We start from the raw sequence: 25,857 nt of genomic DNA on the forward strand, positions 1-25,857 counted from the left end.
GAGGACCAAGAGTGCTCCTCTGGGCTCCACGTAAACAACCTGGGCTACTGTGGCACTGGAATCCCCCCCCCTCCAAGAACGGACACCCCCCCCCCCCCCTCCCCAGACCTACCTTTGTCCGACGGGGCGCCTGATACAGCGTTTCCCGCCCGCGGCTCACCGGCCCTCGAAATGGACCGGGGCCTCCAGTCGGGAATATCGGATCGGCTGCCCAAACAGCGCTCGGGGAGACAGTCTATCCCCGGGCCTCCGGTGTCACCCGGGCCTTGTGCAGCTTCCCTCGGGAGCAGGTTGAGGGCCGTCCCCTACTGGGCAGTGAGGGTTGCAGGGCCTCCAGCCGTCTGGGCCCTATCCTGGTGGTTCTGTGCGGCCTTGGAATGGAAGCAGAACACTGAAGAATATTGGAGGGACTAATATCGCAGAACACGAGTCTGCGCCCCACACCACGAGCGGGCCCACCTCAAATTATCCCTCATTGTAAAAATCGGGACTATAGTGAGAAGGTGGGTAGGTGAAGGTTGAGATGTATCCAGTGGCTATGGGCTGGTTGACCCCCAGTGACCTTTTCCTGTTTCCAAAAGTTCTCCTATTCTGAGCCTTGTGTCCCACAGGTAAAACAAGCAAATTTCACTCGGAAAGAGAATGAGATGTGGAACATCAGGAAATATGCTTTAGTTCATCTTGCTGTAATAATCCTCGTCGATGTCTTCTTCCATTACCTCTACATTCTGACCATACCTTCGGACCTGAATCTTGTGGCCCGTCTTTCCGACTGGGCATTAGGTAGGTCGCCAGATAGGTTTCACTTGTCGATCATCGGTTTCTCCATCGCGCTACTCACCAGCATGCTGAGCTCCACCCAACGCAAACTCCCATTTCCATCAGAACTCTGCTGTCCATGTCTAATCCCCCACACCAAGTCCTGCTCGATCATCGTCCCTGACCTTGCTGACTCCCCGGATTGGAAAATCCTCACCTGCCTTTACAAATCTCTCCACGCTCCACCCTATCTCTGCGACTTCTACCAGCCCTGCGCTCAGCTCCCCGCCCCTACCTTCTGCTGTTGTGAGTCTGGGCTATTGTCTGTGTTCCTCCCCACCTCCGCACTCTCTCCACAAGCTGTACCATTGAAAGCAGAATCTTCAGCCACCACAGCCATGGAATTCTCCTCCCAATGTCCCCTAAATAAAAAATTAATCATCACTAAAAAAGCACTACACGGCCAATGAAGTACTTTTGAAGTGCAGTCACTGTTGTAATGTAGGGAAACACAGCAGCCAATTTGCGCACAGTAAGTTCCCACAAACAGCAATGAGATAAATATGCGATTAACCGGTTCAGTGCCTATTCCTACAAAGCCAAGGCGTGCCACTGTTTTCCCACCCACAAGCACAGCTACTTAGATACACAGACTGATAGAAGCACCCAGCAACTCTCTCAAATCAAACCCTGTGCTGATATAAGAGTCCAAAGATTTTTTACTGACGAATTTTGTCTTTCCTTTTGCCCCGTACCTGATTCCACTGGAACAGCCAGCTTGGCCTATTTCAACCTGGTGTATGACTGGATAAAGGCAGCGGTGATGTTCGGAGTTGTTGGGACAGTCGCCAGGCTGGATTATCTGGACCCGCCCAAGCCGCCGAAATGCATCACCATGCTGTACGTTTTTGCTGAAACGTAAGTGGTTTTTGGAATTCTGCTCTATTCTGTTTCCTCTGCACTTGTCCGTCTAACAAAAAACGATCGAGGCCGAGGTTGTTCCACGATGCAAGGGTCGGGAGCTCAGGGGAAAACAAATTGACCGCAAAAGCTGTCGGGATCATAGAATCGTGGAAATTTACGGCACAGAAGGAGGCCATTCGGCCCATCGTGTCTGTGCCAGTCGAAGAAGAGCTATCCAGCCTAATCCTACTTACCAGCTCTTGGTCCGTAGCCGTGTAGGTTACGGCACTTCAAGTGCATATCCGTGTACTTTTTAAATGTGATGAGGGTTTCTGCCTCTACCACCCTTTCAGGCAGTGAGTTCCAGACCCCCACCACCCTCTGGCTGAAAACATTTCTCCTCAGCTCCCCTCTAATCCTTCTACCAATTACTTGAAATCTATGCCCCTCGTTATTAACCTCTCTGCTAAGCGAAATAGGTCCTCCCTATCCACTCTCTCTCTAGGCCCCTCATAATTTTATACACCTAAATTGAATCTCCCCTCAGCCTCCTCTGTTCCAAAGAAAACAACCCCAGCCTATCCAATCTTTCCTCATAGCTAAAATTCTCCAGTCCTGGCAATATCCTCGTAAATCTCTTCTGTACCCCCTCTAGTGCAATTACATCCTTCTTGTAATGTGGTGACCAGAACTTTATGTAGTACTCTAGCTGTGGCCTAACTAGTGTTTTATACAGTTCGAGCATAACCTCCCTGATCTTATATTCTATGCCTCGCCTAATAAAGGAAAGTATCCCGTATGCCTTTTCAACCAGCTTATCTACCTGTCCTGCAGGGATCTATGGACATGCACTCCAAGGTCCCTCTGTTCCTCTACATCTCTCAGTATCCTCCTATTTATTGTGTATTCCCTTGGCTTTCTCGCCATCCCCAAATGCATTACCTCACACTTCTCAGGATTGAATTCCATCTGCCAATTTTCTGCCCACCTGACCAGTCCATTGATATCTTCCTGCAGTCTACAGCTTTCTTCCTCACTATCAACCACATGGCCAATTTTTGTATCATCTGCAAACTTCCTAATCATGCCCCCTATATTTAAGTCTAAATCATTAATACATACCACAAAAAGTAAGGGACCTAGTACTAAGCCCTGCGGAACACCACTGGAAACAGCCTTCCAGTCACAAAAACACCCATCGACCATTACCCTTTGCTTCCTGCCTCTGAGCCAATTTTGGATCCAACTTGCCATTTTCCCTTGGATGCCATGGGCTTTACTTTCCTGATCAGTCTGCCATAGGGGGCTTTGTGGAAAGCCTTGCTAAAATCTATGTAGACTACATCAAAGGTGGTACCCTCATCGACCCTCCCTGTTACCTCCTCAACAAATTCAATCAGGTTAGTCAGACACGACCTTCCCTTAACAAACCCTTGTTGACTGTCCTTGATTAATCCGTGCCTTTCTAAATGACTATTAATACTGTCCCTCAGAATTTTTTCTAATAATTTGCCCACCACCGAGGTTAGACTGACTCGGTCTATCCCTTTCTCCCTTTTTAAGCAATGGTACAACATTAGCAGTCCTCCAGTCTTCCAGCACCGCACCTGTAGTCAGAGAGGATTGGAAAATGATGGTCAGAGCCTCTGCTATTTCCTCCATTGTTTCTCTTAACAGCCTGGGATACATTTCATCCGGGCCTGGTGGTTTATCTACTTTCAAAGATGCTAAACCCCTTAATACTTCCTCTCTCACTGTTTATCCCAACCAATATTTCACACTTCTCCTTAACCACAATGTCTGCATCATCCCACTCTTTTGTGAAGACAGACGCAAAGTATTCATTGAGAACCATACCCACATCTTCTGCCTGTACACATAAGTTACCTTTTTGGTCTCTAATAGGCTCTACTCTTTCCTTAGATATCCTCTTGCTCTTTATGTATTTATAAAACATCTTTGGGTTTTCCTTGATTTTACTTGCCAATATTTTTTCATGCCCTATCTTTACTTTCCTAATTTCCATTTTAATTTCAGCCCTGCACTTACTTTACTCCTCTAGGCTTTCTGCAGTATTGAGCTCTCGGTAGCTGACATAAGCTTCCCTTTTTTGCTTTATCTTACCCTGTATGCTCCTTGATATCCAGGGGGCTCTAGATTTGGCAGTCCCATCCTTTTTCTTTGTATTAACATGATTACTGTGAACCCTTTGAACCTTCCCCTTGAATGCTCCCGCTGCTCTGACATTGATTTACCTTCAAGTAGCTGTTTCCAGTCCACTTTTGCTAAATCACTTCTTAGCTTAGTAAAATTGTCCTTTCCCTATTTGACAACTTCTACTCCTGTTCTATCTTTGTCCTTTTCCATAACTATGCTAAATCTAACTGAATTAAGATCACTACCACCAAAATGCTCTCCCAGTGTTACTCCTTCCACCTGCCCAGCTTCATTCCCTAAAACTAAGTTCAGAGCTGCCTCCTCTCTTGTTGGGTTTGCTATATACTGGCTAAAAAAGTTCTCCTGAATGCATTTTAAGAATTCTGAGCCCTTTATACCTTTTACACTGATTGTATCCCAGTTAATATTCGGGTAGTTGAAATCCCCTACTATTACTGCCCTATTGCTTTTGCACTTCTCAGAAATTTGCCTGCATATTTGCCCTTCTATCTCTCTCGGATTGCTTGGGGGTCTATAGTTCACTCCCAGCAGTGTGATTGCCCCTTTTTTGTTCTTCATTTCAACCCTTATGGCCTCATTATCCTATGGATTTCCAGGAAGCTTTTGACAAGGTGCCACATTAAAGCCTACTACACAAAATAAGAGCTCATGGTGTAGGGGGGTAACATATTAGCATGGATAAAGGATTGGTTAGCTAACAGGAAACAGAGAGTATGCATAAATGGGCCATTTTCAGGTTGGCAAGATGTAACAAGTGGAGTGCCACAGGGATCAGTGCTCGGGCCTCAACTATTTACAATCTATATCAATGACTTGGATAAAGGGACTGAATGTATGGTTGCTAAATTTGCTGATGACACAAAGGTATATAGGAAAGTAAGTTGTGAAGAGGACATGAGGAGACTACAAAGGGATATAGATAGGTTAAGTGAGTGGGCAAAAATTTGGCAGATGGAGTATAATGTGGGAAAATGTGAACTTGTCCACTTTGGCAGGAGGAATAGAAAAGCAGAATGTTATTTAAATGGAGAGAGATTGTAGAACTCTGAGGTACAGAGGGATCTGGGTGTCCTAGTACACAAATCACAAAAAAAGTTTGTATGCAGGTACAGCAAGTGATTAGGAAGGCAAATGGAATGTTGTCATTTATTGCAAGGGGAATGGAATATAAAAGTAGAGATGTTTTGCTCCAGTTGTACAGGGCATTGGTGAGACCACATCTAGAATACTGTGTGCAGTTTTGGTCTCCTTATTTAAGAAAGGGCATAATTGCTTTAGAGGCGGTTCAGAGAAGGTTCACTCGACTGATTCCTGGGACGAGGGGGTTATCTTATGAGGAAAGGTTGGACAAGTTGGGCCTGTATACATTGGAGTTTAGGAGAATGAGAGGTAATCTTATTGAAACATATAAGATCCTGAGGGGACTTGAAGGAGTAGATGCTGAGAGGATGTTTCCCCTTGTGGGAGAGACTAGAACTAGGGGCCACAGTTTAAAAATAAGGGGTCTCCCATTTAAGACGGAGATGAAGAGAAATTTTTTCTCTCAGAGGGTCGTGAGTCTGTGGAACTCCCTTCCCCAGAGAGCGATGGAGGCAGGGTCATTGAATATTTTTAAGGCTGAGTTAGATAGAGTTCTGATTAACAAGGGAGTCAAAGGTTATAGTAGGTAGATGGGAAAGTAGGGTTGAGGTCACAATCAGATCAGCCTTGATCTTATTAAATGGCAGAGCAGGCTCGAGGGGCCGAATGGCCTACTCCTGCTCTTAATTCATATGTTCGTATTTGATGATCCTTCTAACATATTATCCCTCCTCACGGCTGTAATTGTTTCTTTAACCAATATTGCCAACCCCCTCCTTTTTATCCCCCTCTCTATCTCACTTGAAAACCCTGTAACCAGGAATGTTGAGCTGCCATTCCTGCCCCTCTGTCGGCCATGTTTCAGTAATAGCTATGATATCATACTTCCACGTGTCTATCTGTGCCCTCAGCTCATCTGCCTCATTCACTATACTCCTTGCATTGAGGTATCTGCCATTAAGCACTGCCAAACTCCTTTGTTGTCTGTTTTCTAGTCTTTGTTTCCTCTGCCTTCTGAACTTGCTTACTAATTTTCTGCCTTCCATTTCCAGCTCTGCTGTCCGTTCTGAATCTACTCTCAGGTTCCCATCCCCCTGCTAAATTAGTTTAAACCCTCCCCAACAGCACTAGCGAACCCCCCGCGATGATATTGGTCCCGGCCCTGTTGCAGTGCAACCCGTCCAGCTTGTACAGGTCCCACCTCCCCCAGAACCAGCGCCAATGCCCCAGGAATCTAAAGCCCTCCCTCCTGCACCATCTCTCCAGCCACGCATTCATCTGCACTGTCCTCCTATTTCTATACACACTAGCATGTGGCACTGGGAGTAATCTGGAGATTACTAGCTTTGAGGTCCTGCTTATTAATCTCTTTCCCAACTCCCTAAAATCTGCCTGTAGGACCTCTTCCCTCTTTCTACCGATGTCGTTAGTACCGATATGGACCACGACCTCTGGCTGTTCACCCTCCCCCCTCAGAATGTTCTGCAGCCACTCAGTGACATCCTTGATCCTGGCACCAGGGAGGCAACATGCCATCCTGGAATCACATCTGCAGCCGCAGAAACGCCTATCTGTTCCCCTAACTATTGAATCCCCTATCACTACTGCTCTCCTGATCTTACTCCTCCCCCATTTTATAGCTGAGTCACCCATGGTGCTGTGGACTTGGCTCTGGCTGTACTCCCCAGAGGAGCCCTCTCCCCCACCAGTATTCACTGAATACTGGTTAGAGAGTGAGATGTCCTCAGGGAACTCCTACACTACCTGCCTGGTCCTCCTTGTCTGTCTGGTGGTCACCCAGTCCCTCTCTGCCTGCACTCTGTTAATCTGCGGGGTGACCACCTCATGAAACGTGCAGTCCACGAAACTCTCAGCCTCATGAATGCGCTGTAGTGACGCCGACTGCTACTCAAGCTCCGAAACCTGGAGCTCGAGCTCCTCCAGCTGATGACACTTCCTGCACATGTGGTTATCCAGGACATGGAAAGAGTGCTGGAGATCCCACATGGCACAAGATGTTCATTCAACGAGACTGAGCTGCCCTGCCATGCCTCGATTTATTAGATTATTAACTAAACTTAATAGAAAAAAACTAAAGACTTAAAAAAAAACACTCACCAGCTACTCACCAATCAGCTCCTTCTCTTGTGCTGACGTCACACCTGAAACTGCTGTCCTGTGATGTCAATTTCGAGTTTCTGCCAGCGCTCAGCTCTCCCGCTCTCGGGCCCTCCGTTATTCACCTCCGATCTCGCTCAGCTCTCCCGCTCTCGGGCCCTCCGTTATCCACCTCCGATCTCGCTCAGCTCTCCCGCTCTCGGGCCCTCCGTTATTCACCTCCAATCTCGCTCAGCTCTCCCGCTGTCGGGCCCTCCGTTATTCACCTCCAATCTCGCTCAGCTCTCCCGCTCTCGGGCCCTCCGTTATTCACCTCCAATCTCGCTCAGCTCTCCCGCTCTCGGGCCCTCCGTTATTCACCTCCAATCTCGCTCAGCTCTCCCGGTCTCGGGCCCTCCTTTATCCTCCTTTGATCTTGTTGAAACTTAACACTATACCAATGCACTAGCACACCCAGACCAGTATCACAAAGGGAAAAGTCTTACTTTAATTGACTTGTATACAAGGGAAGAGCGCCCTCAAGCAAAAGTTGAAGGCGCTGCTTCTTCGAGTCAGTGAGACAGCTCATGTTTATACAGTTAATCGTGTACCTGTCGTAGAATATGGGCGTACACGTACATTCTTTATTGGTTCAGGTGGTTGGTCAATCAAGTAGTGAGCCTGCCCCCTCTGGACGTCCATAGCTCATTCCTATATTGGCACGTAGGCCTCATAGGCCTGAGCGCACTTATCCTCCCCACTTTCTTGAGCTGGTTATCAGTAGGGCTGAAGTCAGTCTCAAGGCCACATGGCCTTTCAAGAAATTGTATTCTCATTATATTTTATAGTCAGCAATACCCTTATCTGCTCGGGGGGCCAGACAGTACTAAGCACCTGCTCAGCTAACTTAATTATCAACATACCAAGGCTTAAACTTAATTACACAATTGTGCCTTTCTGTGTGTGTGTGCTGTAGCTACCCCATTATGTGAGCCAAAGAGTTAATATGGTCAAATATCCATCATGCATTTCTTTTTTTATGGTTTAAGGGTATTAGAAAGTTAATATGGTCAGGTATTGCTTGATGCATTTCCACAATCTCGCTCAGCTCTCCCGCTCTCGGGCCCTCCTTTATCCACCTCCGATTGCGCTAATCTCCCGCTCTCGGGCCCTCCTTTATCCACCTCCGATCTCGCTCAGCTCTCCCGCTCTCGGGCCCTCCGTTATTCACCTCCGATCTCGCTCAGCTCTCCCGCTCTCGGGCCCTCCGTTATTCACCTCCGATCTCGCTCAGCTCTCCCGCTCTCGGGCCCTCCGTTATTCACCTCCAATCTCGCTCAGCTCTCCCGCTCTCGGGCCCTCCGTTATTCACCTCCAATCTCGCTCAGCTCTCCCGCTCTCGGGCCCTCCTTTATCCACCTCCGATTGCGCTAATCTCCCGTTCTCGGGCCCTCCTTTATCCGCCTCCGATCTTGTCGTTAAAAACCCAACGGGTTCACTAATGTCCTTCAGGGAAGAGAAAGCTGCCATCCTTAACTGGTCTGACCTGCAAGTGACTCCAATCCCAAGCTATGTGCTTGACTCTTAATGCCCTCTGAAGTGACCCAGCAAACACTCAATTGTAAAGTCACCAGCTGAATGCAGGATACTTGTACTCACACAGAGTTGGTTTTGTTCCCTGTCGGAAGCTTTGCACCCGTTACTGTAACTAAAGAATTTTCCCACCTGACCTGCTCTGGGAAGCTGCTGCCACAAGAGAGCGAGCAATGGGAATAGACTGGGGCAGGTCTGCACTGTGGGCTTTTAGTGCCTTACTTCCCCTTGGCTCAACATTTTTATGAACTCTCGGTTACTGTCGTTAACGCTGTGTTGATTAGCTCCTTTAACATAGAACTAGATGAATATCTAATTTAGGATCAGGATTGAGGGGTCATACAGATAGAGGGAATCGAATGCTTGGTGGAACACGATGGTTACTGAATTGTTGGGAGCAGTGGTTACGTCAGGCCAAGGAAGGCAGCCGATCAAGGCAATCTGATCCCGTTTTTTAAAAATTCATTCTCAGGATTTGGGCGTCGCTGGCAAGGCCGGCATTTGTTGCCCACCCCTAATTGCCCTTGAGAAGGTGGTGGTGAGCTACCGCCTTGAACCGCTGCAGTCTGTGTGGTGAAGGTTCTCCCACCGTGCTGCCAGGTAGGGAGCTCCAGAATCTTGACCCGGCGACGATGAAGGAACGGTGTAATTTAGGAAACACGTTGCAGAACCTTCCCTCAGGAGGTGGAATGGGTTGGGTAGACGGGGCAGGTTGCAGCTGGTCTGTGAAAGGAATGGGCTTCAATGGATTGAACAGCCTTCCTCTCATTCTGTGCTTTTATGTCCTCGTGAGACAAGCAAGAATAGACATGAGAACATGTGGGGAAATTTAAAATAGTTGGCATCATCCGCTAATTGCACGATTTTATATTTCAGGCACTTTGACAGAGGGATAAATGACTGGCTGTGCAAGTAAGTAACAAGCGATTGTTTTTATTCTTTATTTTTATTTGTTCCCGGCAAGTGGGCGACACTGGCATTGCCACATTTCATGCCCATCCATAATTGCGCTGAGAAGGTGGCGGTGGGTTTTCTGGTGGTGGAGGTGCTCCCACGGTGGTGGGTAGGTAGGGAATTCCAGGATTGTGACCCCGTGACACTGAAGGAACGTCAACATATGTCCAGGTCAGGATGGTGAGCGACTTGCTGGTGATGGTGTTCCCATGATCTTGTTGCTGGAGGTGGCAGGGCTGTGAGGTGCCATGAAAGCAAGTTCTTATTGAGAGATTCTTATTGAGAGACCTGGAACTCAGCATGGTTTGGATAGAACACAGGTCGTTCCTTAGAAACCTCTAGAAGGATCGGCTGTGCAGCCCTGTAATTCACTGTTAGGCTGAGCAGATACTTTGCAAAGGGTTTGTTTACAGGAGGAGCAGACAGTAGATGTTGCAGAAAGGTGAGACATTGGGGACAGGAATGTCCAATCACAAGGGTTTGGGCACTTTATTAGAATCATAGAGCACAAAGGAGGCCATTCAGCCCATCGTGCCTGTGCCGGCTCTTTGAAAGACCTATCCAATTAGCCACACTTCCCTGCTCATCCCCCATAGCCCTGCAGATTTTTCCTTTTCAAGTATTTCTCCAATTCCCTTTTGAAAGTTACTACTGAATCTGCTTTCACCACCCTCCTCTCCCCTCTGGTTCTTTTGCCAATTATCTTAAATCTGTGTTACTGACCCTCCTGCCAGTGGAAACAGTTTCTCCTTATTTTGAACACCGCAATTAAATTCCTACCTAACTTTCTCTGCTGTAAAGAAAACAATCCCAGCTTCTCCAGTCTTTTCACATAACTGAAGTCCCTCATCCCTGGTACCATTCTGGTATTAGCATCTCTGCATCCTCTCCACACACCAGGAATGAACAGGAGTCCTGTCACCCACGTGGCACAGCACAACCAGCCTCCAACACGCCACCTGGAAATCCTTCATGATAAACCACCTGGAAGATTTAATTGATGTTTAATTGATTCAGAAGGTCGCGGGTTCAAGTCCCACTCCAGAGACTTGAGCGCACTATCCAGGCTGACATTCCAGTGCAGTGCTGAGGGAGTGCTGCACTGTCAAACACTAAACTGAGGTCCCATCTGCCCTCTCAGATGGCCGTAAAAGATCCCACGGCACTATTTCGAAAAAGGGCGGGGGAGTTCTCCCCAGTGTCCTGGGCCAATATTTATCCCTCAACCAACATCACTGAAACAGATTATCATTATCACATTGCTGTTTGTGGGACCTTGCTGTCCACAAATTGGCTGCCGTGTTTCCTAAATTACAACAGTGACTACACTTCAAAAGTACTTCATTGGCTGTAAAGAGCTTTGGGACATCCTGAGATCTTGAAAGGCGCTTTTTTAAATGCAAGTTCTTTCTTTTGTAGTTAATATTCTCGGTGTGGCTCCCTCTGGAGGCTTCATGACTAAATGCACCACCCTTTGGCGTTGAAGGTTCCAGGTTTAATCCCTCGGACCATACCGAGTTAGCTGAGCACAGCTAGGGCAGCGAGTTGGAGCTACAGTTCACAGTAGTATCATAGAATGATACAGCACAGATGGAGGCCATTTGGCCCATCGTGCCTGAGCCGGCTCTTTGAAAGAGCTAGCCATTTAGTCCCATTCCCCTTCTCTTCCCCCATAGCCCTGTAAATGTTTTCCCTTCATGTATTTATCCAATTCCCTTTTGAAAGTTACTATTGAATCTGCTTCCACCACCCTTTCAGACCAGTGCTTTCCAGATCAGAAAAACTCACTGCGTAAAAAAAGTGTTTCCTCATGTCGCCTCTGGTTCCTTTGCCAATCACCTTAAATCTGTGTCCTCTGGTTACCGACCCTTCTGCCACTGGAAACAGTTTCTCCTTATTTAGTCTGTCAAAACTGATTTTGGACACCTCTATCAAATCTCCCTTAACCTTCCCTACTCTAAGGAGAACAATCCCAGCTTCTCTAGTCTCTCCACAGAACTGAAGTCCCTCATCCCTGGTACCATCCTAGTAAATCCCCTCTGCACCCTCTTTAAGGCTTTGAAAGGCTTGCTAAAGCGTGGTGCCCAGAATTGGACACACTACTCCAGCTGAAGCCAAACCAATGTTTTAAAAAAATTAAAGGTTTAGCATAACTTCCTCACTTTTGTACTCTATGCCTCTATTAACAAAGCCCAGGATCCCATGCGCTTCTTTAACAGCCTTCTCAACTTGTCCTGCCACCTCCAGAGATTTGTGTACGTACACCCCCAGTTGGCAGGTGTGGTCCTGGGATAGGAAGGTGAAATTCAGGCCAGCACACCCGCGCTCCATCCAGTGCCCCCTGTTGGAAAGTGTGCACGTGAGGGCAGGATAAGGCTCGGCTATATCGGCCCTCCCTGGTTGAACTAGGGCCACTAGGGTGAGATACCGGTGGGCAGCTGCGACACTCTGCCCCAGCGAGAGCAGGGAACTCTCAGCAGCCGAGCACTGCCGCCTTTAATTTTTTTTTTTCAGGTACGTCTATGACTATTTGGGAGAAAACCACGACAACATTCTGAAGGAGCTGCTGGCGACGATCTGCACCTTCTTAGTCACTACACTCTGGCTGGGCCCGGGCAATGTGGTCTACCTCTGGTCCGTGTGCAACTGCTTTGGCCTCAACTTTGAGCTCTGGGTACAAAAGTTCTTCCAGCGTGAACCTTTTGCTTCTATTGAGGTGAGGTCCTAGTTCAGGAACGTTTCCCTACGTGGTTTCGAAACAATGTTTTTTTTGTTTTTCACCCCTTGAAGCTGAGAGGTCCTGCAACTACACTGGCTCGGTTGGCACAGGCACTGTCCAGCATGGGGCTGAGCCATTAGACTTGGTGTCAGCCGTGGCTCAGTGGGTAGCACTCTCGCCTCTGAGTCGGAAGGTTGTGGGTTCAAGTCCCACTGCAGAGACTTGAGCACAAAATCTAGGCTGACACTCCCAGTGCAGTACTGAGGGAGTGCTGCACTGCCGGAGGTGCCGTCTTTCAGATGAGATGTTAAAATGGGCCCCCGGCTGCTCCCTCAGGTGGATGTAAAAGATCCCATGGCACTATTCGAGGAAGAGCAGGGGAGTTCTCCTCGATGTCCTGGCTAATATTTATCCCTCAACCAACATCACTAGAACAGATTATCTGGTCATCATCACATTGCTGTTTGTGGGATCTTGCTGTGCCCAAATTGGCTACCCCTGGGGAACACCACTGTACATGTCCCTCCAATCCATAAAACCACTGTCTGTCTGTTTCCTCTCACTTAGCCAATTCTCTATCCATGCTGCCACTGCCCCTTTTATTCCACGGGCTTCAATCTTGATGACAAACCTGTTATGCGGCACTTTATCAAACGTCTTTTGAAAGTCCATATACACCACATCAACCGCATTGCCCTCATTGACCCTCTCTGTTACCTCATCAAAAAACTCTATCAAGTTAGTTAAACATGATTTGCCTTTAACAAATCCGTGCTGGCTTTCCCTAATCAATCTACACTCGTCCAAGTGACTGTTAATTCTGTCCCGGATTATCGTTTCTAAAAGTTTCCCCACCACTGAGGTTAAACTGACTGGCCTATAGTTGCTGAGTTTATCCTTACACCCTTTTTTGAACAAGGGTGTAACATTTGCAATTCTGCAGTCCTCTGGCACCACCCCCCGTATCTAAGGATGTTTGGAAGATTTTGGCCAGTATCTCCGCGATTTCCCCCCTTACTTCTCTCAGCAACCTAGGGTGCATCCCATCCAGACTTACTTTAAGCACAGCTTAAGGGGATACTTAAAGGGATATCATTTGCTGAGTGACATATTGATGTATGATGACATCACGTCACGTGGCAGATAACATCTTGAGTAGCGGTAAAGAGTTTGAATTATATTAAATATTATACTATTTTTGCTTACGTTTATGTTGTGTGAGCGAGCCACAATAAAATATATTTTTTTTAAATGAGCTGTGCCCACCCTTGTAAGTAAAAGGGTGAAGAAAGGGTAACACCTGTGAAATGGGAGGGTGTCTTTACATTTAGGGGGCATTCTGTTGACTATACTTCTCCTCTAACGACTAAGTGTTGTAAGAAGGCAGTTCACCTACTATAGGTGGTGGCATTTGTGAGGCCAGGTCTTCCACTGATATTATTTATTGTGTCTGATGAATAAGATTCTCCACAGGAGGGTATTTTAAAAAAAAAATGCATTCAGTGATGTGGGCGTCACTGGCAAGGCCGGCATTTATTGCCCATCAATAGTTGTCCTTGAGAAGCTGGTGGTGGGCCTTCCTGAACCGCTGCATGTAGCGGTTTGATACAACTGAGTGGCTCACTAGGCCACTTTAGAGTCAACCACATTGGTGTGAGCCTGGAGTCACACATAGGCCAGAGCGGGCAAGTTTCCTTCCCTTCCCTAAAGGACATTATGATGTGGAGATGCCGGTGATGGACTGGGGTTGACAATTGTAAACAATTTTACAACACCAAGTTATAGTCCAGCAATTTTATTTTAAATTCACAAGCTTTCGGAGGCTTCCTCCTTCGTCAGGTAAATGTTTCTGACGAAGGAGGAAGCCTCCGAAAGCTTGTGAATTTAAAATAAAATTGCTGGACTATAACTTGGTGTTGTAAAATTGTTTATAAAGGACATTAGTGAGCCAGTTACATAGAATGTACAGCACAGAAACAGGCCATTTGGCCCAACTGGTCCATATGAGTCTCCTTCCACCCCTTTTCATCTAACCCTATCAGCATATCCTTCTATTGCTTTCTCCCTCATGTACTTATCTAGCTTCCCCTTAAATGCATCTACGTTGAGTTTTTAACGACAATGCGACAGTATCATGTTCACTTTTATTTCTAGATTTATTTTTTTTAAGCTGTGTTCAAATTCTCGAACTGTCACGGGTGGGATTTGAACTCACGTCCTCTGGATTACTAGTCCAATAACATAACCATTACACTACACGGTGATACGTTTCAGGCAGAATCTCCATCAGACGCAGTGATCAGTCTGCCGGCCGCTCTGCCTGCCGATCACCATCACTGTCGTTGTGGTCCAGGTCCAGTGGCTTTAGACAATGCCTTGTCTCCAACACACTCGGTCAAAAAATGAATTGTTTTTTTGGGGTTGTTACAATATGATGTGTTCTTTTCCCTCCCCCTCTCCCCACCCCAGGCCAACCGGATGTCTGAGGCAATGTCACGAAGAATCAGAGGAGTATTTGGTGCTGCAAACTTCTGGGCTATTGTTTTGTACAACGTCCTTTCACTGAACAGTGTTGATTTTGCTGTAATAGTCGCGAGAAGGTTGATCCTTGGTGGTAAGTTTTATCGTGGGGGAGGCGGATGGCAATTAGCAGCTTTTTATTTAAGTTATTTAGACCTAGACAGTTTTTCTTTAATGCCCGTTTCCTCACAGACCCATCCCCCCACCCAAACCAGGCACCTCCTGATTTTATCAGGTGGGTTGGGTTCTGCGCTTTAAATTTCTGGTGGATTGCCCTATCGGGTTGCTCTAGGAAAGAGCCAGCATACACATGATGGGCCGAATGGCCTCCTTCTGTGATGTAAATCTCTATGGTTGCATGGATGGTTCGCTCCCAAAGCAGCTGCTATTGCCCATGATTGCCTGGATGCCAGGAGACAAACAAAGGCAGCACGGTGGAGACACCACATCCGATCATCCCTTCCATCCATTCACCGCCTCGCCAGAGCACCGTGGCTGAGATTGGGAACTCGTGAGGTGGAAGATCGAGTCTCACCGCCTGGCGGTGCTGCCCACTTGGTGCTCCAACAATCGGTATTGACTCCTATTACTTTCTTGCCGAAGTACAGTGCTACAGGCAGTAGGCACCACGCCAACACTTCACCTGAGTGGTCGTTATTTACGAGCGAGCCTCGGTTAGGTTGCCACGGCTTTGGTGGTGGGTGGGGGGGGGGGGGGGGGCATAACAGCCAATTCTATTCACGTCTTCACCCAACATCCACTCACGCAAGTTTCTAGCAGCAGACACCGCGAGTGATCAAGAGCTGAACACCTGGCTGATAGTCCCCTCCTCAACTCTCCCTCTCTCCCTCCCACCCCCTCCTTCCCTCCCCCTCCTTCCCTCCCCCTCCTTCCCTCCCCCTCCTTCCCTCCCCCTCCTTCCCTCCCCCTCCTTCGCTCCCCCTCCTTCTCGCTCCCTCGCCCTCTCCCCTTCTCGCTCCCTCGCCCTCTCCCCTTCTCGCTCCCTCGCCCTCTCCCCTTCTCGCTCCCTCGCCCTCTCCCCTTCTCGCTCCCTCGCCCTCTCCCCTTCTCGCTCCCTCGCCCTCTCCCCTTCTCGCTCCCTCGCCCTCTCCCCTTCTCGCTCCCTCGCCCTCTCTCCCCCTCGCTCCCTCGCCCTCTCTCCCCCTCGCTCCCTCTCCCTCTCTCCCTCTCGCTCCCTCGCCCTCTCTCCGTCTCGCTCCCTCTCCCTCCCTCTTCCACTCTCCTTCTCACTCCCTCTCCCTCTCGCTCCGTCTCCCTCCCTCCCCCTCTCTCCCTCTCGCTCCGTCTCCCTCCCTCCCCCTCTCGCCCTCCCCCTCTCTCCCCATCGCTCCCTCTCTCCCTCTCTCCCTCTCTCCCTCTCTCCCTCTCCCCCTCGCTCCCCCTCCCTCCCCCTCCCGCTCGCTCTCCCTCCCTCTCGCTCGCTCAGCCTCCCTCCCTCTCGCTCGCTCCCCTTCCCTCCCTCCTCGCTCGCTCCCCCTCCCTCCCTCCCTCCCGCTCGCTCCCCCTCCCTCCCTCCCGCTCGCTCCCCCTCCCTCCCTCCCGCTCGTTCCCCCTCCCTCCCTCCCGCTCGTTCCCCCTCCCTCCCTCCCGCTCGCTCAGCCTCCCTCCCTCCCGCTCGCTCAGCCTCCCTCCCTCCCGCTCGCTCAGCCTCCCTCCCTCCCGCTCGCTCAGCCTCCCTCCCTCCCGCTCGCTCAGCCTCCCTCCCTCCCGCTCGCTCAGCCTCCCTCCCTCCCGCTCGCTCAGCCTCCCTCCCTCCCGCTCGCTCAGCCTCCCTCCCTCCCGCTCGCTCAGCCTCCCTCCCTCCCGCTCGCTCAGCCTCCCTCCCTCCCGCTCGCTCAGCCTCCCTCCCTCCCTCCCTCCCGCTCGCTCCCCCTCCCTGCTGGCTCCCCCTCCCTCCCTCCTCGCTGGCTCTCCCTCCCTCCCTCCTCGCTGGCTCTCCCTCCCTCCCTCCTCGCTGGCTCCCCCTCCCTCCCTCCTCGCTGGCTCCCCCTCCCTCCCTCCTCGCTGGCTCCCCCTCCCTCCCTCCTCGCTGGCTCCCCCTCCCTCCCTCCTCGCTGGCTCCCCCTCCCTCCCTCTCGCTCGCTCAGCCTCCATCCCTCCTCGCTCGCTCAGCCTCCCCCCCCCCCCCCCCCCCCGCTCGCTCCGCCTCACCCCCCCGCCGCTCGCTCCGCCTCCCCCCCTCCTCGCTCGCTCCGCCTCCCCCCCTCCTCGACTGCTCCCCCTCCCTCCCTCCCGCTCGCTCCCCCTCCCGCTCGCTCCGCCTCCCTCCCTCCCTCCCGCTCGCTCCGCCTCCCTCCCTCCCTCCCGCTCGCTCCCCCTCCCTCCCTCCCGCTCGCTCCCCCTCCTTCCCTCCCTCCCGCTCGCTCCCCCTCCTTCCCTCCCTCCCGCTCGCTCCCCCTCCTTCCCTCCCTCCCGCTCGCTCCCCCTCCCTCCCGCTCGCTCCCCCTCCCTCCCTCCCTCCCGCTCGCTCCCCCTCCCTCCCTCCCGCTCGCTCCCCCTCCCTCCCTCCCGCTCGCTCCCCCTCCCTCCCTCCCGCTCGCTCCCCCTCCCTCCCTCCCGCTCGATCCCCCTCCCTCCCTCCCGCTCGATCCCCCTCCCTCCCTCCCGCTCGATCCCCCTCCCTCCCTCCCGCTCGATCCCCCTCCCTCCCTCCCGCTCGCTCCTCCTCCCTCCCTCCCTCCCGCTCGCTCCCCCTCCCTCCCTCCCTCCCGCTCGCTCCCCCTCCCTCTCTCCCTCCCGCTCGCTCCCCCTCCCTCCCTCCCTCCCGCTCCCTCCCTCCCTCCCGCTCGCTCCCCCTCCCTCCCTCCCTCCCTCCCGCTCGCTCCCCCTCCCTCCCTCCCTCCCTCCCGCTCGCTCCCCCTCCCTCCCTCCCTCCCTCCCTCCCGCTTGCTCCCCCTCCCTCCCACCCGCTCGCTCCCCCTCCCTCCCTCCCGCTCGCTCCCCCTCCCTCCCTCCCGCACGCTCACCCTCCCGCCCTCCCGCTCGCTCCCCCTCCTTCCCTCCCTCCCGCTCGCTCCCCCTCCTTCCCTCCCTCCCGCTCGCTCCCCCTCCTTCCCTCCCTCCCGCTCGCTCCCCCTCCCTCCCTCCCTCCCGCTCGCTCCCCCTCCCTCCCTCCCTCCCGCTCGCTCCCCCTCCCTCCCTCCCGCTCGCACCCCCTCCCTCCCGCTCGCTCCCCCTCCCTCGCTCCCGCTCGCTCCCCCTCCCTCCCTCCCGCTCGCTCCCCCTCCCTCCTTCCCGCACGCTCCCCCTCCCTCCCTCCCGCTCGCTGCCCCTCTTTCCCTCCCGCTCGCTCCCCCTCTTTCCCTCCCGCTCGCTCCCCCTCCCTCCCTCCCGCTCGCTCCCCCTCCCTCCCTCCCTCACTCTCCCCCTCACTCCCTCCCTCACGCTCCCCCTCCCTCCCTCGCTCACGCTCCCCCTCCCTCCCTCCCGCTCGCTCCCCCTCCTTCCCTCCCTCCCGCTCGCTCCCCCTCCCTCCCTCCCTCCCGCTCGCTCCCCCTCCCTCCCGCTCGCTCCCCCTCCCTCCCGCTCGCTCCCCCTCCCTCCCGCTCGCTCCCCCTCCCTCCCGCTCGCTCCCCCTCCCTCCCGCTCGCTCCCCCTCCCTCCCGCTCGCTCCCTCCCTCCCGCTTGCACCCTCCCTCCCGCTCGCTTCCCCTCCCTCCCTCCCGCTCGCTCCCCCTCCCTCCCTCCCGCTCGCTCCCCCTCCCTCCCTCCCGCTCGCTCCCCCTCCCTCCCTCCCGCTCGCTCCCCCTCCCTCCCTCCCGCTCGCTCCCCCTCCCTCCCTCCCGCTCGCTCCCCCTCCCTCCCTCCCGCTCGCTCCCCCTCCCTCCCTCCCGCTCGCTCCCCCTCCCTCCCTCCCGCTCGCTCCCCTCCCCCCCTCCCGCTCGCTCCCCCTCCCCCCCTCCCGCTCGCTCCCCTCCCCCCCTCCCGCTAGCTCCCCCTCCCTCCCTCCCGCTCGCTCCCCCTCCCTCCCTCCCGCTCGCTCCCCTCCCTCCCTCCCGCTCGCTCCCCCTCCCTCCCTCCCGCTCGCTCCCCTCCCTCCCTCCCGCTCGCTCCCCCTCCCTCCCTCCCGCTCGCTCCCCCTCCCTCCCTCCCGCTCGCTCCCCCTCCCTCCCTCCCGCTCGCTCCCCCTCCTCCCTCCCGCTCGCTCCCCCTCCCTCCCTCCCGCTCGCTCAGCCTCCCTCCCTCCCGCTCAGCCTCCCTCCCTCTCGCTCGCTCAGCCTCCCTCCCTCTCGCTCCCCCTCCCTCCCTCCCTCCTCGCTCGCTCCCCCTCCCTCCCTCCCGCTCGCTCCCCCTCCCTCCCTCCCGCTCGCTCCCCCTCCCTCCCTCACGCTCCCCCTCCCTCCCTCCCTCACGCTCCCCCTCCCTCCCTCCCTCACGCTCCCCTCCCTCCCTCCCGCTCGCTCCCCCTCCCTCCCTCCCGCTCGCTCCCCCTCCCTCCCTCCCTCACGCTCCCCCTCCCTCCCTCCCTCACGCTCCCCCTCCCTCCCTCCCGCTCGCTCCCCCTCCTTCCCTCCCTCCCGCTCGCTCCCCCTCCCTCCCTCCCTCCCGCTCGCTCCCCCTCCCTCCCTCCCTCCCGCTCGCTCCCCCTCCCTCCCGCTCGCTCCCCCTCCCTCCCTCCCTCCCGCTCGCTCCCCCCTCCCTCCCTCCCGCTCGCTCCCCCTCCCTCCCTCCCGCTCGCTCCCCCTCCCTCCCTCCCGCTCGCTCCCCCTCCCTCCCTCCAGCTCGCTCCCCCTCCCTCCCTCCCGCTCGATCCCCCTCCCTCCCTCCCGCTCGATCCCCCTCCCTCCCTCCCGCTCGATCCCCCTCCCTCCATCCCGCTCGATCCCCCTCCCTCCCTCCCGCTCGATCCCCCTCCCTCCCTCCCGCTCGCTCCCCCTCCCTCCCTCCCGCTCGCTCCCCCTCCCTCCCTCCCTCCCGCTCGCTCCCCCTCCCTCCCTCCCTCCCGCTCGCTCCCCCTCCCTCCCTCCCTCCCGCTCGCTCCCCCTCCCTCCCTCCCTCCCGCTCGCTCCCCCTCCCTCCCTCCCTCCCGCTCGCTCCCCCTCCCTCCCTCCCTCCCCGCTCGCTCCCCCTCCCTCCCTCCCGCTCGCTCCCCCTCCCTCCCTCCCGCTCCCCCTCCCTCCCTCCCTCCCGCTCCCCCTCCCTCCCTCCCTCCCGCTCGCTCCCCCTCCCTCCCGCGCGCTCCCTCCCGCTCGCTCCCCCTCCCTCCCTCCCGCTCGCTCCCCCTCCCTCCCTCCCGCTCGCTCCCCCTCCCTCCCTCCCTCCCGCTCGCTCCCCCTCCCTCCCTCCCTCCCGCTCGCTCCCCCTCCCTCCCTCCCTCCCGCTCCCTCCCTCCCTCCCGCTCGCTCCCCCTCCCTCCCTCCCTCCCGCTCCCTCCCTCCCTCCCGCTCGCTCCCCCTCCCTCCCTCCCTCCCTCCCTCCCGCTCGCTCCCCCTCCCTCCCTCCCGCTCGCTCCCCCTCCCTCCCTCCCGCTCGCTCCCCCTCCCTCCCTCCCGCACGCTCCCCCTCCCTCCCTCCCACTCGCTCCCCCTCCTCACTCCCGCAGGCTCACCCTCCCGCCCTCCCCGCTCGCTCCCCCTCCTTCCCTCCCTCCCGCTCGCTCCCCCTCCTTCCCTCCCTCCCGCTCGCTCCCCCTCCTTCCCTCCCTCCCGCTCGCTCCCCCTCCTTCCCTCCCTCCCGCTCGCTCCCTCCCTCCCTCCCGCTCCCTCCCTCCCTCCCGCTCGCTCCCCCTCCCTCCCTCCCGCTCGCTCCCCCTCCCTCCCTCCCGCTCGCTCCCCCTCCCTCCCTCCCGCTCGCTCCCCCTCCCTCCCTCCCGCTCCCTCCCTCCCTCCCGCTCGCTCCCCCTCCCTCCCTCCCGCTCGCTCCCCCTCCCTCCCTCCCGCTCGCTCCCCCTCCCTCCCTCCCGCTCGCTCCCCCTCCCTCCCTCCCGCTCGCTCCCCCTCCCTCCCTCCCCGCTCGCTCCCGCTCTTTCCCTCCCGCTCGCTCCCCCTCTTTCCCTCCCGCTCGCTCCCCCTCTTTCCCTCCCGCTCGCTCCCCCTCTTTCCCTCCCGCTCGCTCCCCCTCCCTCCCTCCCTCACGCTCCCCCTCACTCCCTCCCTCACGCTCCCCCTCCCTCCCTCGCTCACGCTCCCCCTCCCTTCCTCCCGCTCGCTCCCCCTCTTTCCCTCCCTCCCGCTCCCCCTCCCTCCCTCCCTCCCGCTCGCCCCCCTCCCTCCCTCCCTCCCGCTCGCTCCCTCCCTCCCTTCCTCTCGCTCGCTCCTGCTCCCTCCCGCTCGTCTCCTCCCTCCCGCTCGCTCCCCCTCTTTCCCTCCCTCCCGCTCGCCCCCTCCTTCCCTCCCTCCCGCTCGCTCCCCCTCCCTCCCTCCCTCCCGCTCGCTCCCCCTCCCTCCCGCTCGCTCCCCCTCCCTCCCTCCCGCTCGCTCCCCCTCCCTCCCTCCCGCTCGCTCCCCCTCCCTCCCTCCCGCTCGCTCCCCCTCCCTCCCTCCCGCTCGCTCCCCCTCCCTCCCTCCCGCTCGCTCCCCTCCCTCCCTCCCTCCCGCTCGCTCCCCCTCCCTCCCTCCCTCCCGCTCGCTCCCCCTCCCGCTCGCTCCCCCTCCCTCCCTCCCTCCCGCTCGCTCCCCCTCCCTCCCTCCCTCCCGCTCGCTCCCCCTCCCTCCCTCCCGATCGCTCCCCCTCCCTCCCTCCCGCTCGCTCCCCCTCCCTCCCTCCCGCTCGCTCAGCCTCCCTCCCTCCCGCTCGCTCCCCCTCCCTCCCTCCCTCACGCTCCCCCTCACTCCCTCCCTCACGCTCCCCCTCCCTCCCTCGCTCACGCTTCCCCTCCCTTCCTCCCGCTCGCTCCCCCTCTTTCCCTCCCTCCCGCTCGCCCCCTCCCTCCCTCCCTCCCGCTCGCTCCCCCTCCCTCCCTCCCGCTCGTTCCCCCTCCCTCCCTCCCGCTCGCTCAGCCTCCCTCCCTCCCGCTCGCTCAGCCTCCCTCCCTCCCGCTCGCTCAGCCTCCCTCCCTCCCGCTCGCTCCCCCTCCCTCCCTCCCTCACGCTCCCCCTCCCTCCCTCCCGCTCGCTCCCCCTCCCTCCCTCCCGCTCGCTCCCCCTCCCTCCCTCCCTCACGCTCCCCCTCCCTCCCTCCCTCACGCTCCCCCTCCCTCCCTCCCGCTCGCTCCCCCTCCTTCCCTCCCTCCCGCTCGCTCCCCCTCCCTCCCTCCCTCCCGCTCGCTCCCCCTCCCTCCCTCCCTCCCGCTCGCTCCCCCTCCCTCCCGCTCGCTCCCCCTCCCTCCCTCCCTCCCGCTCGCTCCCCCTCCCTCCCTCCCGCTCGCTCCCCCTCCCTCCCTCCCGCTCGCTCCCCCTCCCTCCCTCCAGCTCGCTCCCCCTCCCTCCCTCCCGCTCGATCCCCCTCCCTCCCTCCCGCTCGATCCCCCTCCCTCCCTCCCGCTCGATCCCCCTCCCTCCCTCCCGCTCGCTCCCCCTCCCTCCCTCCCGCTCGCTCCCCCTCCCTCCCTCCCTCCCGCTCGCTCCCCCTCCCTCCCTCCCTCCCGCTCGCTCCCCCTCCCTCCCTCCCTCCCGCTCGCTCCCCCTCCCTCCCTCCCTCCCGCTCGCTCCCCCTCCCTCCCTCCCTCCCGCTCGCTCCCCCTCCCTCCCTCCCGGTCGCTCCCCCTCCCTCCCTCCCGCTCCCCCTCCCTCCCTCCCTCCCGCTCCCCCTCCCTCCCTCCCTCCCGCTCGCTCCCCCTCCCTCCCGCGCGCTCCCTCCCGCTCGCTCCCCCTCCCTCCCTCCCGCTCGCTCCCCCTCCCTCCCTCCCGCTCGCTCCCCCTCCCTCCCTCCCTCCCGCTCGCTCCCCCTCCCTCCCTCCCTCCCGCTCGCTCCCCCTCCCTCCCTCCCTCCCGCTCCCTCCCTCCCTCCCGCTCGCTCCCCCTCCCTCCCTCCCTCCCTCCCGCTCGCTCCCCCTCCCTCCCTCCCTCCCGCTCGCTCCCCCTCCCTCCCTCCCTCCCTCCCTCCCGCTCGCTCCCCCTCCCTCCCTCCCGCTCGCTCCCCCTCCCTCCCTCCCACTCGCTCCCCCTCCCTCCCTCCCGCACGCTCCCCCTCCCTCCCTCCCACTCGCTCCCCCTCCCTCACTCCCGCAGGCTCACCCTCCCGCCCTCCCGCTCGCTCCCCCTCCTTCCCTCCCTCCCGCTCGCTCCCCCTCCTTCCCTCCCTCCCGCTCGCTCCCCCTCCTTCCCTCCCTCCCGCTCGCTCCCCCTCCTTCCCTCCCTCCCGCTCGCTCCCTCCCTCCCTCCCGCTCCCTCCCTCCCTCCCGCTCGCTCCCCCTCCCTCCCTCCCGCTCGCTCCCCCTCCCTCCCTCCCGCTCGCTCCCCCTCCCTCCCTCCCGCTCGCTCCCCCTCCCTCCCTCCCGCTCGCTCCCCCTCCCTCCCTCCCGCTCCCTCCCTCCCTCCCGCTCGCTCCCCCTCCCTCCCTCCCGCTCGCTCCCCCTCCCTCCCTCCCGCTCGCTCCCCCTCCCTCCCTCCCGCTCGCTCCCGCTCTTTCCCTCCCGCTCGCTCCCCCTCTTTCCCTCCCGCTCGCTCCCCCTCTTTCCCTCCCGCTCGCTCCCCCTCTTTCCCTCCCGCTCGCTCCCCCTCCCTCCCTCCCTCACGCTCCCCCTCACTCCCTCCCTCACGCTCCCCCTCCCTCCCTCGCTCACGCTCCCCCTCCCTTCCTCCCGCTCGCTCCCCCTCTTTCCCTCCCTCCCGCTCGCCCCCTCCCTCCCTCCCTCCCGCTCGCTCCCTCCCTCCCTCCCTCCCGCTCGCTCCCCCTCGCTCCCGCTCGCTCCTCCTTCCTCTCGCTCGCTCCTCCTCCCTCCCGCTCGTCTCCCTCCCTCCCGCTCGCTCCCCCTCTTTCCCTCCCTCCCGCTCGCCCCCTCCTTCCCTCCCTCCCGCTCGCTCCCCCTCCCTCCCTCCCTCCCGCTCGCTCCCCCTCCCTCCCGCTCGCTCCCCCTCCCTCCCTCCCGCTCGCTCCCCCTCCCTCCCTCCCGCTCGCTCCCCCTCCCTCCCTCCCGCTCGCTCCCCCTCCCTCCCTCCCGCTCGCTCCCCCTCCCTCCCTCCCGCTCGCTCCCCCTCCCTCCCTCCCTCCCCGCTCGCTGCCCCCTCCCTCCCTCCCTCCCGCTCGCTCAGCCTCCCTCCCTCCCGCTCGCTCAGCCTCCCTCCCTCCCGCTCGCTCAGCCTCCCTCCCTCCCGCTCGCTCAGCCTCCCTCCCTCCCGCTCGCTCAGCCTCCCTCCCTCCCGCTCGCTCAGCCTCCCTCCCTCCCGCTCGCTCAGCCTCCCTCCCTCCCGCTCGCTCAGCCTCCCTCCCTCCCGCTCGCTCAGCCTCCCTCCCTCCCGCTCGCTCAGCCTCCCTCCCTCCCGCTCGCTCCCCCTCCCTCCCTCCCTCACGCTCCCCCTCCCTCCCTCCCGCTCGCTCCCCCTCCCTCCCTCCCGCTCGCTCCCCCTCCCTCCCTCCCTCACGCTCCCCCTCCCTCCCTCCCTCACGCTCCCCCTCCCTCCCTCCCGCTCGCTCCCCCTCCTTCCCTCCCTCCCGCTCGCTCCCCCTCCCTCCCTCCCTCCCGCTCGCTCCCCCTCCCTCCCTCCCTCCCGCTCGCTCCCCCTCCCTCCCGCTCGCTCCCCCTCCCTCCCTCCCTCCCGCTCGCTCCCCCTCCCTCCCTCCCGCTCGCTCCCCCTCCCTCCCTCCCGCTCGCTCCCCCTCCCTCCCTCCCGCTCGCTCCCCCTCCCTCCCTCCCGCTCGCTCCCCCTCCCTCCCTCCCGCTCGCTCCCCCTCCCTCCCTCCAGCTCGCTCCCCCTCCCTCCCTCCCGCTCGATCCCCCTCCCTCCCTCCCGCTCGATCCCCCTCCCTCCCTCCCTCCCGCTCGATCCCCCTCCCTCCCTCCCGCTCGATCCCCCTCCCTCCCTCCCGCTCGCTCCCCCTCCCTCCCTCCCTCCCGCTCGCTCCCCCTCCCTCCCTCCCTCCCGCTCGCTCCCCCTCCCTCCCTCCCTCCCGCTCCCTCCCTCCCTCCCGCTCGCTCCCCCTCCCTCCCTCCCACTCGCTCCCCCTCCCTCCCTCCCGCACGCTCCCCCTCCCTCCCTCCCGCACGCTCCCCCTCCCTCCCTCCCACTCGCTCCCCCTCCCTCACTCCCGCAGGCTCACCCTCCCGCCCTCCCGCTCGCTCCCCCTCCTTCCCTCCCTCCCGCTCGCTCCCCCTCCTTCCCTCCCTCCCGCTCGCTCCCCCTCCTTCCCTCCCTCCCGCTCGCTCCCCCTCCTTCCCTCCCTCCCGCTCGCTCCCCCTCCTTCCCTCCCTCCCGCTCGCTCCCTCCCTCCCTCCCGCTCCCTCCCTCCCTCCCGCTCGCTCCCCCTCCCTCCCTCCCGCTCGCTCCCCCTCCCTCCCTCCCTCCCGCTCGCTCCCCCTCCCTCCCTCCCTCCCGCTCGCTCCCCCTCCCTCCCTCCCGGCCGCTCCCCCTCCCTCCCTCCCGCTCCCCCTCCCTCCCTCCCTCCCGCTCCCCCTCCCTCCCTCCCTCCCGCTCGCTCCCCCTCCCTCCCGCGCGCTCCCTCCCGCTCGCTCCCCCTCCCTCCCTCCCGCTCGCTCCCCCTCCCTCCCTCCCGCTCGCTCCCCCTCCCTCCCTCCCTCCCGCTCGCTCCCCCTCCCTCCCTCCCTCCCGCTCGCTCCCCCTCCCTCCCTCCCTCCCGCTCCCTCCCCCTCCCTCCCTCCCTCCCGCTCCCTCCCTCTCGCTCCCCCTCCCTCCCTCCCTCCCTCCCGCTCGCTCCCCCTCCCTCCCTCCCTCCCGCTCGCTCCCCCTCCCTCCCTCCCTCCCTCCCTCCCGCTCGCTCCCCCTCCCTCCCTCCCGCTCGCTCCCCCTCCCTCCCTCCCACTCGCTCCCCCTCCCTCCCTCCCGCACGCTCCCCCTCCCTCCCTCCCACTCGCTCCCCCTCCCTCACTCCCGCAGGCTCACCCTCCCGCCCTCCCGCTCGCTCCCCCTCCTTCCCTCCCTCCCGCTCGCTCTCCCTCCTTCCCTCCCTCCCGCTCGCTCTCCCTCCTTCCCTCCCTC

General features: G+C 59.0%; 1 protein-coding gene across 1 annotated transcript in view; it reads left to right on the plus strand.

The window, feature by feature from the left end:
• Positions 1 to 25,857, plus strand: part of hhatlb (hedgehog acyltransferase like, b) — an 81,686-nt gene that overhangs the window by 33,699 nt on the left and 22,130 nt on the right. The window contains exons 7-11 of the mRNA XM_067999387.1: positions 612 to 783; positions 1,533 to 1,677; positions 9,487 to 9,522; positions 12,079 to 12,280; positions 14,753 to 14,897. Of these exons, the coding sequence (XP_067855488.1) occupies positions 612 to 783; positions 1,533 to 1,677; positions 9,487 to 9,522; positions 12,079 to 12,280; positions 14,753 to 14,897 (700 nt within the window). The remainder of the gene's footprint in view (positions 1 to 611; positions 784 to 1,532; positions 1,678 to 9,486; positions 9,523 to 12,078; positions 12,281 to 14,752; positions 14,898 to 25,857) is intronic.

Source organism: Heptranchias perlo, chromosome 2 (assembly GCF_035084215.1).
Source record: "Heptranchias perlo isolate sHepPer1 chromosome 2, sHepPer1.hap1, whole genome shotgun sequence".
Taxonomy (NCBI): Eukaryota; Metazoa; Chordata; class Chondrichthyes; order Hexanchiformes; family Hexanchidae; genus Heptranchias; species Heptranchias perlo.